Source organism: Bos mutus, chromosome 8, assembly GCF_027580195.1.
Source record: "Bos mutus isolate GX-2022 chromosome 8, NWIPB_WYAK_1.1, whole genome shotgun sequence".
Lineage (NCBI taxonomy): Eukaryota > Metazoa > Chordata > Mammalia > Artiodactyla > Bovidae > Bos > Bos mutus.
In genome coordinates this window covers 103,282,463-103,298,848 of record NC_091624.1, presented here as the reverse complement: position 1 = coordinate 103,298,848, position 16,386 = coordinate 103,282,463, and the positions used below count along the sequence as shown (strand labels likewise).

Here is a 16,386-nt window from a genome sequence, read left to right as displayed (position 1 = left end):
CAGCACCCAGTGTGGTACCTGGCACACAGCAGGTGCTCGGTGAACGTTTAGAAGGATTTGAAATAGGAAGCAAACTTGGCAACAGTGATACCTTTATCCTCAAAGTGCTTTCCTAGACATTAATGACTTTATCCTCACAACACCCCTGTGAGGTGAGTAATACTCTTCTCACTTTACAGAAAAAGAATTTGGCCCCAAGAGTGACTTCACTCAGGTCTGCAGAAGGATGGAGTCCTGGGTTGTTGTTACTGTTTTTTTACTTCCAACGACGTGGTCTGTTCATGAAAGCGTGCCTTTCGTGTCCGTAGATGCTTTCTCCGACCTTCTATTGGAACAATAACGCTTCAATACGTCACTCCCTAAAAATCAATTTCCTCTATTGGAAAAGGACATGCCTTGGTATTTCTGCCCCAGAGCACATAGGAAGTAGTGATTAGACAGATGGTGGCCACTGTTTTCTTTCCACGAATTTCTGGGAGCCCACCTCTTCTTGATCGTTCTTCCTACCCATCCACTGAGTCATTTTGTTCTTCCGCGGCTCCAATCCTCGAAGTCCTCATTCATATATGGCATCCAGTTCATCCGCCGTCCATTCCCGTCCAAAGAGGAGTGCCGCTGAGAACGGGCGTCTCAGGTTTTCCTTCGTCTGGTTAGCATCAGAAATACTTGTGGAAAGAAAGAATTCCAGCACGATTTGGCCTATCCACAGAATGATCAGATATAAAAATCAAACAGAAGTCATTACTGAATTCCAAACTGTGATCTGGTCCCTTGTGCTGTCAAAACAATAATATTACTTGAGAGCAGAGTCAGAGCAGGTGGGAAAGAGGTCTTGTTAGGGCTGACAAAGAGCAGGAAGATTGCAGTAGCACCTGGGCCTGTAGGACAGGCTTGGGTGGTGCCTTTTTTTTTTTTTTTTTTTTTTTGGTGAGAATTTTTATACCAGGATACAACCTGAACTCCAAGGAAAGGACCAGAACCAGAGCCAGGTTGACTGAGCTACAATGGGTGAGGCTTCTAGAATTTTCCTCTCCCAGAAGGTTCTCAGAGCCCATAGAAAATCTGTGTTGCAGCTGGTCCTCCTGGAGTCTGAGCGTCAGTGACCACTGCTCCCACCTGCCCTCACTCTGGTGTAGATCCTAAGAAGTACATGGAGGTTCTTAGGATGGGTTTATTTTCCTGCTCAAAGGGTATCTTTATAGTTGGATTGATAATAGTCACCCCATAGTAAAAAGAAAAGAAAAAAGAAAAAAAGGAAAGAAAAACTCAACTAAGCATTGCCAATTCAAATGATGAGGGGGAAAAACTAGCCGGATTTGGATAAAAACTATTAGTGATATCCACCAACCCCTGTTTGTCTCTGAATCTTTGCCTGCAGGCTCCATTCAAAGCACACCAGGGAATGAGTAAAATCTGTCATTGGGACCCACATTTTGACCGAAGGGTTTTTCCCCCCCGCAAAAAAACAAAGTTTTGCTTCTGTATTCTGCAAAGAGGCAAAGAGAAGACCAGTCCATTTGATGAGATGAGCCTCAACGTTGAAAAAGATTATAAGGAAGAACGAAAGTGAGAGACATTTCCTAAAGCGCTTTCAACCACCTTCAAAAGTGTCCAAATCCTCTCCGAATTCACCCATTCTCTTATCTGCCCAAAGCTCAGTGAACATCAGGTTTTCAAATGGATCCTTCCCACAATCTCCAATAATTTAGGAAAACTTAACATCAGGACATTTGGTTTCAGAATTACAAGTGGCTGGCTTGAGCCAGGGGACCCCCAGTCGCCTGACCAGAATACCGTTGTGTGGGTTCACAGTGCTGGGAAGTATCTAAAAACTACAAGTTTGTGAGACTTCACCCTGTCCAGCTACGCTGCTCGTCCTGGGGGCTTCCAGGAGCTTCTGTATCTGGACAACCTGCTACCTTTCTGCGGTTTCACTTCCCAAGTAACAAGACCGTCACTGGTCCTTATACAATGCCTTCGCTCCAGGCAATAATGACTGAATCCTCACAGCATCCCTGAGCAGGAGAGAAAGAAGCCGGCCTTCTTCCTCTCCACTTTACAGATGGAGAAACCAAGGCACCGAGAGGTGAAGTGAGTTATCCATGATCACAGTGGGGACCCTGAATCAGCCTGTGACATTTCCTGAACTTTCTGGGTCAAAAGATGAGCTTCTTGGAGGTCAACAGCTGAAACAAATCTCCCAGCCCCACTCCGGCCTGAGGACCCCAGACCCATATGGAGGACGGAGAACCTGACCAAGGGGGGTCATCTGCTAGGTGACCAGCTGTCTGTATCCACCATGTCAAATGGCCAAAGGCTGCCTCTAAAGAGGGGTTCACTGGGTGACCACTTGGCACTGTATCCAAAGGAAATTATTCCTTTGTTTTTTGTTTGAGGATGGATTTTTAGGACGAGAACCTCCTGGACGAGCGTGAGTGACCTGGCAGACTTCCGTTTCCGGTACGGGGGTCTTGTGATTGCTGTTAGGGATTGGCAAGGGCAGGCATCTCCTACTGGGGTTTGCATATTGTTCTGCATTGGATGGGGGCAAACCAGGGCAGGAGCCCCTGAGGTCCTGCCTGCTCATTTCCGATTTGGTCTATTCTTAGCCCTTGACACAAGGGGCTGGCTGTGTGCAGGGGGAACCCCTACGGTGTCCGTCTGCTGCCCTCAGGAGCTGCCATTTATAGGGACTCCCGACCTTTGGCTCCAGAACATACCAACCTCGTCCTGCCAGCCACTGCACGGAAGGGTACAGGGAGGAAGAAGGCACAGCTCCTTCCCAGGAGGAGGGGAAGAAACAGATGATGCCCAGGAGAGTCAAGTAAGGCAGACAGAACCAGGTGGGCAGAGGAATAAAGCTGCAGGCAGATGAAGGCAGTGCCCTTGTCTTTTGATATTTGGCCAGTAGCATAAGATGCAGTGTTTTGAGCAAGAAATGAAACCTTTAAAATAGCTAAGGATGGGCAAAAAAGAGGCTTAGGTTGCCACTTTAGGAAATAAGACTAAGCATCATCTTTTTCCCAGGGAGGGGCTTCAAAAAAGATCTCTGAGTGGGCAGAGTGGCCTTTTCACAGGTTTTGAAACTGAGATAGGCACACACTGATTTAGGGTGCTCTGGGGCAGTCCTCTTATGAGCTTATGGTTTTGTAGCCTGCAACAGGCTGACCACCACCATTTCCATGTCCAGGAGGTCGAGCTGTGAATGAGAACGGAACGTGGCTTATCTGGACGGAGTGTCTGTTTCTGTGCTCCGTGTGTGGCTGTCATGTGTGTATGTTGGTGGCCAGTGTCGGATGAGGAGATGGTGATCAGACTTTAACCTTGAGCAATTTCCCATCTTTGTCCATTTCACATATGTCTGGACTCTCGTAAAAAGCTCCTGTTGATTTAGATTCACTTCCTACAGGACACCTGTGTGTGCGTCACGAGGAAGGTGGCCGGACAGAATCTAGGAACCAATCAACGTTTGAGGACAAGATGAACAGAACTAACTGGTCCCTCTAAGGCAGGTCTAGCCCCGGAGGCTTAGTCTGCCCTCTGCAGCCCCCTCTTCCCCCTCATGCCGAGGTGCTCCCTTATCTCCTCTGAGCCCCTTGAGATTTTTCCTGGCCATTTTTCTGGTCTACACTGGGAATCAGGAGAATCTCATTGCAATGAGCCTTCTTCCCTTCACACTCTCCAAATGTAGATTTCTCCCCTTCCCCATGCCAAATTTGGTGATGTTATTTTATATTTTTTAGTTTGGCAAAGAAATCACAGATTTTAGTATTTTGATAAGAAAATCAGGTGAACTTGCACAAGGAGTGCATCCTTCCTGAAGACCACCACCCGAAGCTGCTGTCACCACACAACAGAGGCCTTGAAAGGGCTCCATTTGAGAAAGAAGCCCCTTTCCTTGGCAAAGACAATGCCATCACATGTGCCAAGTGACTGCTAGGGCACTCCCTCCCCAGCTGGGAGCTGGGAGCAGGAATATGACCAGCCTTCTTCAGTTTGGGACCTGACACCCTTTCTTCCAGCCCAAAGGCTCAGAGCTTGCACAGTGCCGTCCTTTTCATCCCTATGTTCCTAGATAATGGAGAAAGAACATTTTGCTGCGGTCTGGGAGCATCAGGGTCCAGGGGCTCATTAGAGCTCCCCCAACCTCCAGGAGCAAGAAGCAGAGCAGAAAGGGAAAGAGGAAGAAAGCTTCCTCCATCTGGCTTATCAACACAGTGAGTGAAGTCTCTGTGGGTGCATACAGGGCGTCTATGCCCATTTAGAGGGCTGGACAAGATCAGCATCAAAAACCTCTTATTCGGCCCCTGTGACCCTGTGAGAGGGGGAGAAAGGAGAGGGAGAATGGAGAGAATGATGTCATTCGGTGCTTTTTAAGAACCCATAGGTTTTTCTCTCCAAGAATAAGGCTACTGTTGGGATAGGGTCTGATGCCTCTGGCAGGACAAGCCATTTGGCTGGTGGAATCACCCTCAGGACCATGGACCAGACAGGTATTTGTATTCTTTCAAACCTCCCTGAGACTCAAAGGGGCTGTGGCTATTGAGGGGATGGGTTAGGCCCCCGGGTGTCTTAGGTGATTTTGTGCCTGGGGAGTGGAGTGGGGGAGTTGTGAGAGAGATAGAGGAGCCCCTGGGCTATAAGGAAGTGTTGTCTCTCCCAAGAGAGAGGGAGCCTGACCCCCACAGCACCCCCGGCTCCCAGCTGTTTAGACAAGGCTGACCCTGCAGAGCAAGGGGAACCTTCTGAAGACAGAATGTAAGAGTAGGTTGGAGAAATGAGAAACTCTGGGGCTGGGTAAGGTCAGTGGGGGCTCATCTGATGAATTTAAATCCTCTTAGTTCTCATTTTGGATCCCACAGACCTGTGACAATGAGCTCAGAGGACATCGCCTCAACGCTGAGGGGACCAAGGTTTCCTTTCTTGAAGGGGCCCAAGAAGAGGCAGACCTACCGAGCAAGGGAGAAACAGAGCTTGAAGAAATGATGCTAACAAAATCAGCCTGATTTTAGAGATGCCACCATATTTCTGAGAAGGAAAAGAAGGACTAACAGTGGAGCTGTGGGCAGATTTGATGGGGGTGGGGTGCAATGAGGAAAGAGAGAGTTTCCGAGTTTATTCTTTAGCTCTCGGTACAGTGTGCTTATCTCCTAACTAGACCTAAATATTGAGCCTTGTTAATTAGTTTTCATTAGGAGCTCCTGGGCAAAAAGTGAGCCCAGGGATTTTTTTTTTTTAAACATCATAAAGCATCCTCTTGGGGAGCAGCCAGGGCCTCACGAGCTGGTGCCTCAGCGCCCGTAATGGTTTGTCAGGGGTCAGGTTGATTAACTGAGGTGGGATTCCAGGGGTGGGTTGAGGCCCTCACTTCTCATGGGAGTGACAAGACACAGGAAAACTCTCTTTATGTTTCCCTGACTCCCATGATCTTTACTTCTTTCTTGACTTGCTTTTCCTTTGTCTTTGCAAAACCGGACTTCCCTGTTACTGCTCACAGATGCATATTTTCACCCTTAGGAAAGGCCATGGCACAATAGAAGGCGTGGACAATACTGGCAGGGGAGCTAGAGCCCTCCTGTCTGAGTCCTATGGAGCCCAGTCCAACCCCCGCGGAAAGAAAGGCTTCCTGAAACATCCTGTGGTCATCTCCTCTGTTCCCAGTGGCTAAAGCACCCCGAGGGCCCTCCCTGAGTCACCCCAACTTTGGGTGCTCCAGGTCAACGGACATCAGCCGTTTTCTCAGTTGCGTGAAACACACACACACACGTATACACACACACCCCACACATACAAGTGCGTACACACTGGATGTGTTTTGGTAAAATAGAGGTGGCAAATCAAAGTCTGTGATTGCCTCGAAATGAAAAAGAGGAAGGAACTAAAGCCAAGAACAGATGAACAAGCCGAAGTGGCCGAGGTCCCAGAGGGATGCACCAGGGGCAGCGTCAAGGACCGCTCTGGTGGCGGACGTCCGAAGCGCTGAGGCAGACGAGAGCTGGGACCCCAGCAAGCAGGGAGGATGCGGAGAGCCCCCTCAAATGGCCTCACCTCCTCTGGCCTCTGCAGAGTAAGCAGTGAGCTAAGCCCTTGGTAGGGAAGCAGAATAGAAAAGAAAAGCACCTCTGACCAGACTGGAACTCCCAATCAACCACCGAGGGGCCCAGGCCCTTGGGCGGGTGGGGACTGGCCAGCAGGGTCCTCCCGGGGCCTGGTGTGCTCTGTGCGGAGTGCTTCCTGGACCTAGACGTGCCCTCCTGCCCCTCCTCTGCCCTCCTGCTTGCTGCCAGGGGGACCACAGGGCACACTTCGGGAAGGGAGGGGGCAGGACGGCACTGCAAATCTATTAATCATCAAGGAAATCCAAGGAGTCTGAACAATTTATAAAGGATCCAGTTTTACAACCCAACTGACATTTAAAATTTGTGGGTTTTTTTCTGTTTTTTTTTACAGATTTAGATAAACAATGAAGGGAGGGAGGAGAAGCCTCTTTGAATAATATTTAAAAAAAAAAATAATCCACAAACATAAAAAAAAAGGTCCTCAGTTTTTGAACTTCTCTTAAGAGTAGTTCAGTGTGAGGCCTTGCACCCTAAACAGTTATATCTGGAATTGAGAAAAAAATCACAGCTACACACAGCAAAGACTAACAGTATTTTTACTTAAAAATATTGTGTGTATATAGAGAGAAACTTGTATATATATATATATGTATATATATATATATATATCTTTTTGTGGAGATTTTTTTCCTTTTGTGATTTTTTTCTTTTCCTTTTTTTTTGTTTTTGTTTTTAGTGCCCAAGTAGAGAGATGATGGGATTGAAACGATGCCCTAAAATAAAATATTCCTTACAGGAGCAATACTTTGAAAAATAACGTTTAAAAAATGGTTTGAACATACTTGCAACACCTCGAGAAATTCAACTTGGTACAATGAGAAAATAAATAATTGAAGCAAACCTTCACCCGAATGACACGCCTTCTAAGACCCAGAGTATGCTGCTGCTGCATCTTGCCATCAGACAGAAACTCAAGATCAAGCCCCATCCCCTCCCCAGCTTCCCAGCCCCTTACACTTGACCTTAGAATCTCTCTTATATCACTTTTTCTACATTTCTGGCAAGACTTTGCAGCAGACACACACACACAAACAGATGTAAACACACACACACACGCACACACATATGTGTGTGCGTGTGTGTGTGTGTGTGTACTATGGGCACACACAGACACACACACACACACACATGCAACACATACAAAATTCCCCACTCAACCCAGATGCACCAAGTGAGCTGAACACCTTTCAGCCAACCACAATGGTGAAAGACAGAAGCACCAAACAGTCTTTGAAATGGGTAGGTTATTACAATTTGATTTTTTTTTATGTTCTAATTTTCCTCTTGTTTTAACTATTTTTAAAAAGCACAAATGAAAAAATGAATTCTTTCCAGATCAATTTAAGGCTTCCCACCAAATGGAAACAGAAGAGGCCTTCCCCAGTATCACATGTGATAAATGTATACTTTTCGCGGCCTTAAAATGACAGAACAGATCATTTTTGCCAGTCACTGATTAAGTATTGTGCCTTTAAATTGATGTCATTCTTTTTGCTACTATGCTGAGTTTTATTATTACTGATTCTCTTTGATGACGTATATGGAAATCTCCTTTAGTTTGCTTTAGAATTTCCTATTCTTATCGAATTATTAGGGTGGCGTTTGTTTTTTTTCTGTTTTGCTTTTCACCAGGAAACAAATGTGATTCTTACTAGGTGAACACTGAAATGGCACCTAGCTGGCCTTCAGGGAGCTCTGCCAACCATCTGAGTTTCAAATGGCCTCTGGCTCCTAGAAGGGGCTGAGAAGTTGGGGGCAGGGACAGGAGGAGAGGGAGAGAAAGCAAAAAAGAGGGAGGGGGTTTCAATGCTTTTGCTTTGGGTCAATTTGTTTTCTTCAATACAAATAATCAGATAGGAAGAATGATTGCTTTGAGTTTTATCCATTGGTTGGTTGTTTTTTTTTTGTTTGTTTCGTTTCTAGATTGGTTTCATTTGATTGTTTAATTTTCCCTCTCCCGGTGCAAAAAATCACCAGAGAGTTTTGCATGAGAAAATGTGACAGTACTTAATGAAACTCAGCACCTAAGGGCATAAGGCAGTTGAAGGTTTTGTTTGTTTGTTTTGTTTTGTTTTGTTTTGTTCTTTCGATCAGCACCAATCCCGGAAATGATCTACACTTGGCGTAAGGTATAAAACTTTGTGTTTTTTTTTTTTCTTTTGGAGTGGAGACAACCGCTCCTTCTCCACCCTATAAACCATAGTGTGGGATTTTTTTTTCAATACTGTTACTTATGTGTAAAAAACAAAAGAAAGGTTTTCTTTTTGTTTTTACTTACAAAACATAGAGAATATCTTTGTATACATACAGCGACTGGAAAGAAAGCTTATCTGAAGGGGTTGTGACTTATTATTTTCTTTTTTTTGGAGCATTGGTGGTGGTGGTGGTGGTGGTGGTGGTGGTGGTTCTGTGTTTTGGGGGAAGGGAGGGTTATATTTCTTGCAGGCGGCTTTACCGCAAACCAAACTTCAGGTCCCCTTCTCAACTTGGGTCAGGATGCTCTCAGAGCGAAGACTCATACTGTAGCAGCTCGTAAAGGAGCGGTCCGTCCCGATACCGGATGCCCACCGCGGTGGGTGTGACATACTGCAGAATGTTAATAGTCCTTCTCAACCTCCTGTCTACAAAATGAGCATCCCAAGCTGGGTATCTCTTTCTCGGCATGTCAATCTTAATGAGGGGCCCTTCTGGGAGGTAAGGACGCCCCGTCGGGGTGGAGGGCCCCATGGGTCTCACTTGGAACACGGGCAAGCAAGTGTCAGCCGTGAGATCCTCCTGTTGTTCCGTTACGGCTCTGGTAGGCGTGACCTGGGTCCCCCGGTACCCAGGGGTCTGAGGCGCCATGGGCTCAACATCGGGGGGCAAAGGGATGCCCCAGAGCAGCTCGGCACAACAGGAGCTGGCAAGGATCTTAACTCGCGGCCCCATGGGATGCAGCACACCATAATATAAGAGCATCAATGCAATCCCAGCCACAAAGCTAATAAAGACGCAACACAGTGCTGGCACCGCATAGAAGTCAGTGGTCTCTGGGTTTCTGTAAAAATACCAAAGGAACGTCAAGGCAGCATTCTCGGTCAAGACTATCGTGTAATAGGCAAACATTCGATATCGAGTCCGCCCTTCCTTGACGTTAAACCAGCAGAAAATGTACACAATCCCTACCACCATGTTGAAGAGGATCTCCTCCCACTTGGACATGCAGAAGTCTGTTCCGCCATGGATGATCCAGAAGGCCATGGCGCACCAGTGGACCACCACGAAGATCCCGAAGTAGAGCTGGAAGATGGAAGCAAAGAGGGCAAAAGAGATCACTCTGGATGAGATGGTGAAGAGGCGCCAGAAGAGGTGGATGAGGGCCCCTCTGTAGCTCATGCTCTTCTTGTCGTCCCTGGAGTCCCGCAGCAGCTTGTGATAGGAGGCTAGCACCCAAGCCAGGGACATCAGGGAAGTCACAGAGGAGACACCTGCCGGAAAGACACAAACCCACACCGTCAAAACCGGGGACGTCCACTGCCGGGCACTGCAGGGCTGCCGGGCCAGGGAGACGCCCACACGCACACACACACACACGCTGCAATCTAATGGAGGAGGGGGAAGAGACAAAGCATCAGGAACCAAGCTGGGAGGCCACGGCTGCTCCCTAAGCTGTGAAATCGTGAAACCGTGTCAGTAACCCAGTCCAGAACCTCTGGAGATCCACAGCTGCAGGCGGAGGCTGACGTGCTTTGCCAAGGGGCTGGGGAGCCTGGACCACCTGGCTGGCTCATCACCTCTGCTGCGGGTGGGACCACATGTGTGTCCACTGTAAGAAATCATAAGCTCACCGTGGGGTCCGTGTCCTTGTCACTAGCAGGCTGTGTTCTCAGAGGAGCCAGCGGAAGGGATTATGGGGTGTGAAGACCAAGCGCTTACTCGCTGCCCCAAGCTGCACAGCTCTCCTCCTCTCAGAAGGTGCTCGAGTCACCCTTTGCCTTCTCGTAAGCTCATCCAACGCCCCAAGGAGCCCTCAAAAGGCTCTTCTCCCATTTAGCGTCTTCTCATCCACTCCCTGGGCTTCCCTGGTGGCTCTGCGGTAAAGAATCTGCTTGCCGATGCAGGAGACTTGAGTTCGATTCCCGGCTCAGGAAGATCCCCTGGAGGAGGGCATGGCTACCCGCTCCAGTATTCTTGCCTGGGAGATCCCATGGACAGAGGAGCCTGGCAGGCTACTATGGGGTTTCAAAGAGTTGGTCACAACTGAGCAACTAAGCAACAACAACAACTACACGTCCACTCCCTAAGGCCACTCTGATCGAGGACCAGGACAGCCTGTGTTTCTTGGGCTGCTTCCTCACTCACTCTTGGCCTCCCCATGGTGCTTTGCCTTCTCCCTCCAACCACTGCTCACGGCTCCTTAAAGCCTTGACCGGGGAAGCCCGGTCCCTCTCTGCCCCCGTCCAGCGATGGGAGGGAGCAGGCTAACTTGGGTTTTGGGGATTCTTTGCCCCTCCCTAGCATGGTGAGCTCTCCAAGGCCTCTGCATGTTCTTCCCTCCAAGATTCCTCAACAAGCAGGTGAGCATGTCCGATCCCAAGTTGTACTTGAATCCCTGTACAGCAGCTTTATTTAGGACACTGCCTATCTGCTATTTGTAACTCAGTCACACTGAACACACTAAACAGTGACCAGAGTCTCTCCAAATCCACCCACCAGCAGGCAGTCATTACTGCCTCCCTCTCTCGAGCAAGACTCCCCATCACGCCTCTGCTCCTCCAAGCATCATCTCTACTCAGTCTACCCAGCGCTGTTTTTGTTTTCCCTCTCTCCCCAAATTCCAGAACTCAATGCAGCTCAATTCAGCTGGAGTCCTGAATACTGCCCCGAGGGCCACATCTCCTAACCGAATCCCCCTCCCCCGCCCCAGAGCACGATTTCCCTTTGGCGTTCTTCCAGGCTGACATAAAAGTCACCTGGTCATTTTCTGTCTTCAGCTCCAAGGTCAGATCCAGAAGGCCTATTCTTAAGACTAAAGAAGCAGGCCCTTCTGCTTGTTTTTCCCTCAGCCCCTGTTCACCTCTCCACTCCTCTCCCAACCTCAGTGAAGGATCAAAGTCCTCTGTCGCTTTACCCTCCCACCCACCCCACGCCCTACCCTGCACGGATGGGTTCTTCCTCTCCCAGGCCCCTCATCCCCTCTTTTCCAACATTTCAAGAAGCTGTGCTGGTTTGCAGCTTGCAGAACTTCAGAGTCTGATAACAAAAACCATCTTGCTGGTGGAAGCAGAGAAAAAGCCTGAAAGGTTAACTATTACAACGAGTATGCTTTGGTCTTCTGATCATAACCAATGCGGAAAATACACAGAAGAAATGATCCCAATTTCTCCATTGAAGCCAATCTTTCCTGCCAATGCTTCTATCACTTTTCTGGAAAGTTCTGAACACGGTACTCATGTGTGTCCTGTGTTGCCTGTTGTCACGTAGGACATTTCCACCAGCCTCTCCTGAGGCCACGTGGTGTCTGTGACCATGTCACAGTGGTCATGCTAACCTTTGAGCCTCCTGCATGCCTGTCCTTTGGGAGTTGGGGCTGGGTCCCCTTGGGAGTCACGTGACTTGGGCTGTTGGTTTCTGGAGGGCAGGGAACATGCCAGGCTTATTACCAGACACTGGAGCATCCTCAGAAAGCTTCTTCGTGACGTCACCTTGCTTCCAGTGAACACTATCACTTTTTCTTGACGCTAAAAGTGATACATCTTGGAGGTGCTTCCACCCTCAGTGATCAAAGGGGAGTTCTACAGCAGCTGCATGGGAAGAAGGCTTGATTTTCCTGTTCCTTCTAATAGAGCAAAATGTATTACTTCCCCTGTCCACAGAAAAGCACGCGTGCCGAACTCACGAAGTAAGAAAAGGCAGTTTAGATTTGCTGACACGTGGTCTAATCCAGTCTCTGAGTGTGCTCTCGAATAAACTTGGGGGGCAGATGCAGGACAGGCCCTCAGCTATCACGGTCCTGATTTCGTTGCTTGGTCTGTTGTGACAGTAGCCCGGTCCATGCCATGTACTAGCAAACCGGAATTCAGATGTCCACTGGCTGCACGTGGTGAAGCCACATCGATCCTCTATCGTCAGTGAAGCTTCTGGGTCACCGATGCCACTTCCAGATCTGTTCCTTCAGGTGGCTTCAGGGTATTACAGAAACCACTCACCTCTGAGCCAAACTGCTTGCTGCCTCAGTCCACCGTCAGTGCTTCTGGAAGTCCTCTCTAGGATGTGGTGTTCCCCAAATGTCATAAGACATCACTGCTGAATTACGAGGAGAGGTTCGGGAGGCGGTCACATGGAGGACTGAGCGCTAGCACTCGGTCGGGGGTCTGCTGATGTCCAGCCCACATCTTACCTCTCTGCCTCGTCCATGTCCAACCTGGTGAAGCTGTAGATCACTAAACATTATATCCTCAGCAGCTACACAGACCACTCACTTCCACCCACTCACCCCACAGGAAATAGGCATCCTCGTGAAAAAACACGCCTGTGATTCACTGAGCAGGAATCTTACTGAGAAGAACAAGTGATGTAGTGATGTAGGTATTTGCTATGGGCTGTATCTCCATCTCCTCCTCTCTGCCCAGAGTCTTAGGTTGAAGTCCTAACCCCCCGGAGTTTAGTATGTGACTGTATCCCGAGACAGGGCCTTCAAAGGGGCACTGAATTTAACAGGAGGTCATGAGGGTGGGCCCTGATCCAACATAACCTTATGAGAACAGATCACTTGGGCCGATGGAGATGCCAGGGGTGCACTCATACAAAAGAAAGGCCACCCGAGGACACGGAAAGAAGATGGCTGTTTCTATCAAGAAGTAGAATCAAGATTTAAACTCAGACTCTTTGGCCTTAAAAGTAGCCACTGTACTGAGAGACCCTTCAGATTTGGTCTTAGAAGGGGCTAGAAGCCCTTGGAGTGAAGGATCTAAGCCCTTCTTGGAGAGTGGACAGGAAGTGTAGCACTCACAGGTATCTGAGAGAGGCCCCTGATAAAGGAGCTGAAAACCAAATCCAAGTTCTCCTCTACCTTCCTCAGGAAAGGAACATGCAAGCCACAAAGAAAGAGGTGACCACCAGAATTAGCTGAGATCACTGTCCTCCTGTTAAGTGATCAAAATGATCACTCTTCAAAGGCCTGACTTTCCTGCTAAGTGATCACTCTTCAAAGACCTGACTCACTCTTCAAAGGCCTGACTCTCACTCTTCAAAGGTCTGACTCTCCTGCTAAGTGATCACTCTTCAAAGGCCTGACTCTCACTCTTCAAAGGCCTGACTCTCCGCCTGTTAAGTGATCACTCTTCAAAGGCCTGAGTCTCTGCCTATGAAGGGATCTCTCTTCAAAGGCCTGACTTTCCTGCTGTTGAGTGATCACTCATCAAAGACCTGATTCTCCTCCTGTTAAATGATCACTCTTCAAAGGCCTGACTTTCCTGCTGTTAAGTGATCACTCTTCAAAGGCCTGATTCTTACTCTTCAAAGGCCTGACTCTCACTCTTCAAAGGCCTGACTCTCCTCCTGTTAAGTGATCACTCTTCAAAGGCCTGACTCTCACTCTTCAAAGGCCTGATTCTCCTCCTGTTAAATGATCACTCTTTAAAAGCCTGACTTTCCTGCTGTTAAGTGATCACTCTTCAAAGGCCTGACTTTCACTCTTCAAAGGTCTGACTCTCACTCTTCAAAGGCCTGACTCTCCTCCTGTTAAATGATCACTCTTCAAAGGCCTGCCGTGTATTTCATTACAGAGGGAGGGGGTGCAGGGCTTTCCCTCCACAGCAGCTCACTTGGAAGATTTCTGTTTGGCCCGAGGTCAACCCCAAAGTCAATGTATGACCCTGGCCGAGACCCAGGCCCACACTGTGCTCAGGCTGGGTGTGTTTATGATCCCTCCCACTTACAGCTCCATCACCTTCTGCATTTCAAAGATCAGGCTGGAGACTGCTGAACACTCCTCGTTCAGCCATGACGGGTTCCAGGCAGTGACCTTCATGACTTGTTCATTTTTCCTGGAGCAGCCCCTGAGGGGTCGGGGGGACGGTGCAGCTGGCCCACCAGGCGACCTGAGTCCAGCCTCAGCAGCTGGGAGGTCACTAAGTCGGGCCTCCTGGGGGCCACCCCTGAGAAAGGCTTGGGTCAAGGGTCTTGGGGCTCTGATCACCAGACAAGGCATCTAAGGTTTCTAGAAAGAGGATGTCTGTACCTCAAGACCAACGAAACGGAGTATGACGGGCACAAGTCTCAGTTGGACATCTTTGACCGGGGAGGCCCTTAAACCCAGTATGGTCACCCTTGGGGGGCCAACATGCTGTTTTGGCCAGGGTTAAGGCTTCAGTCCTTCTAAGGCCCTCGGGGCCTCTCAAGACACTGCCTTGAGTTATGCGTGCACCCTGCCCAGTCCCTGTTCGTGCTCCTCAGCATCCCCTTCTCCAGTGGCCTCACACCGAAGTTCCTGTCATGCTGCCAGGCCTTCATCCTGGGCTCTACTCAGGGCAGCCCCTGGCTGCTCTGAGGTCACCTCCAGCTAGCTCCTCACACCCCCTCTGTCCCATGTGCTCCAGGCACAGTCTCACTGCAGGACATGTGTGCTGGCTCTGTCCATCACCTGTGTGGCCCTTTCCCAGGTCCCCAAGTGTCACCGCACGAAGGCTTTTACCAGAGCTTGCCTTCTCAGCCAGGCCATCGCCAGCCAGACACTGCAAACTTCAGCTCCCAGTACCTCCTCCCGCCTTCCAGGCCCTCAGTCCAGTTCAGTCGCTCAGTTGTGTCCGACTCTTTGTGACCCTATGGACAGCAGCACATCAGGCTTCCCTGTTCATCACTAACTCCAAGAGCTTGCTCAAACTCATGTCCATTGAGTTGGTGATGCCATCCAACCATCTCATCCTCTGTCATCCCCTTCTCCTCCTGCCCCCAATCCTTCCCAGCATCAGGGTCTTTTCTATAGAAGCAGGTCGTCACATCAGGTGGCTGAAGTATTGGAGCTTCACTTCCAGGCCGTATTTCCCACTTTAGTGTCATTCACCATCCCATACACTCTCTGACTCCTTCCCTTTTTCCTTAAGTATGTTCTCACCTTCATCAGGTGAGCCCCTCAAGGGCAGGGCAGCAATTGGTCTGGTCCTTCTGAAACTATGTGCAAAATCGCAGGGGCATTTTGATTCTCAAAGGGGCTGATGGAGAAATGAGCCCACCAGCTGTCTCACCCTCCCACCATTATCCCTGAAAGCGGGAAAAGAGAACTCCGGGGAGCCTCCATTCATGTGTGTGTCTTTCAGAAGAAACCTTGAGGGCAGAAGGCAGAGGTGAGGAGGATAATACCCACCAAGTATTCCCAATACAGCAGGCATTGTGCCAGACACTTCGCATAAATTATTTCCTTTCATCCTGACAATAATCCCCTGAAATGCTTACTGGTACCCCATTTTATAGGATAGGAAACCAAGGCGCCAGGAGGTAAAAGGATTTGTCTAGTATTAAGGCTTGAAGTGTGTGCTTGTATTCTGATGGTTCCCCTTTGGGGCCGTGCTGATCCCGGAGGGACCGCCCCTCTCAGGTTTAGCAAATTCCTAGAAATAGCAAACAAGAGGTGCTTTTCATATACAGACCAACCAGTCCAGAGCTCACACCTCCTTCACTGGGCCCTGACACTTTGGGCCACTGTTCCCCTGTCCTAATCGCCTCAGGGCCAGGTACCAGACAATTAGGGACAGCCCTGGACCCCAGAGCTTCCTGATATTATTCAGACTAGCCTATCCCAAGCCCCCCACGATGATGTGGCATGCCGGCCTCTTCTTGGGAATCTGTGACAAGTGATTTTTTCAGTGGCAGCTGTCTCCTGATCTATTGGCCTTGAGATGCCTAAACAATAACAAAATCTGCCTTTTAAAACAGCTACAACATCAGCAAACTGCTGGTGAGGGAGCTTCCAACCCAGTAACTCCAGCTCCAAAGGCCCCAATGCCCTGGGCTTACAAACTCCAGTAGTTCCCCTTCTCCCATGGACTCACATGCAAGCTCCCATTAGTGGTGCCCGAGACCTCGGGGTCTATGCCCTGCTCCTGGCCCACGGTCTGGTGATATTAATCCACTCACAGAGGCGGGAGGGCACTGTGGCTCTGCCAGCTGGGTAAAGGCAGACTTTATAGCTTCTAGGACAAATGTCAGCCACTCAGCTGGCCTGGCAGAAGCCGCACGAATGCCAGAATTCTGGCGGGCCTGGAGCACACTGTGAAGGAAGCCGTCTGCC

General features: G+C 49.2%; 1 protein-coding gene across 1 annotated transcript in view; it reads right to left on the bottom strand.

Moving 5' to 3' along the window:
- Positions 1-8,544: 8,544 nt before the first annotated feature.
- The window catches only part of XKR6 (XK related 6), a 265,990-nt gene continuing 258,148 nt past the window's right edge, over positions 8,545-16,386 (bottom strand). The window contains 1 exon segment of the mRNA XM_070376017.1: positions 8,545-9,586. Coding sequence (XP_070232118.1) covers positions 8,622-9,586 — 965 coding nt within the window. The 3' untranslated portion in view covers positions 8,545-8,621.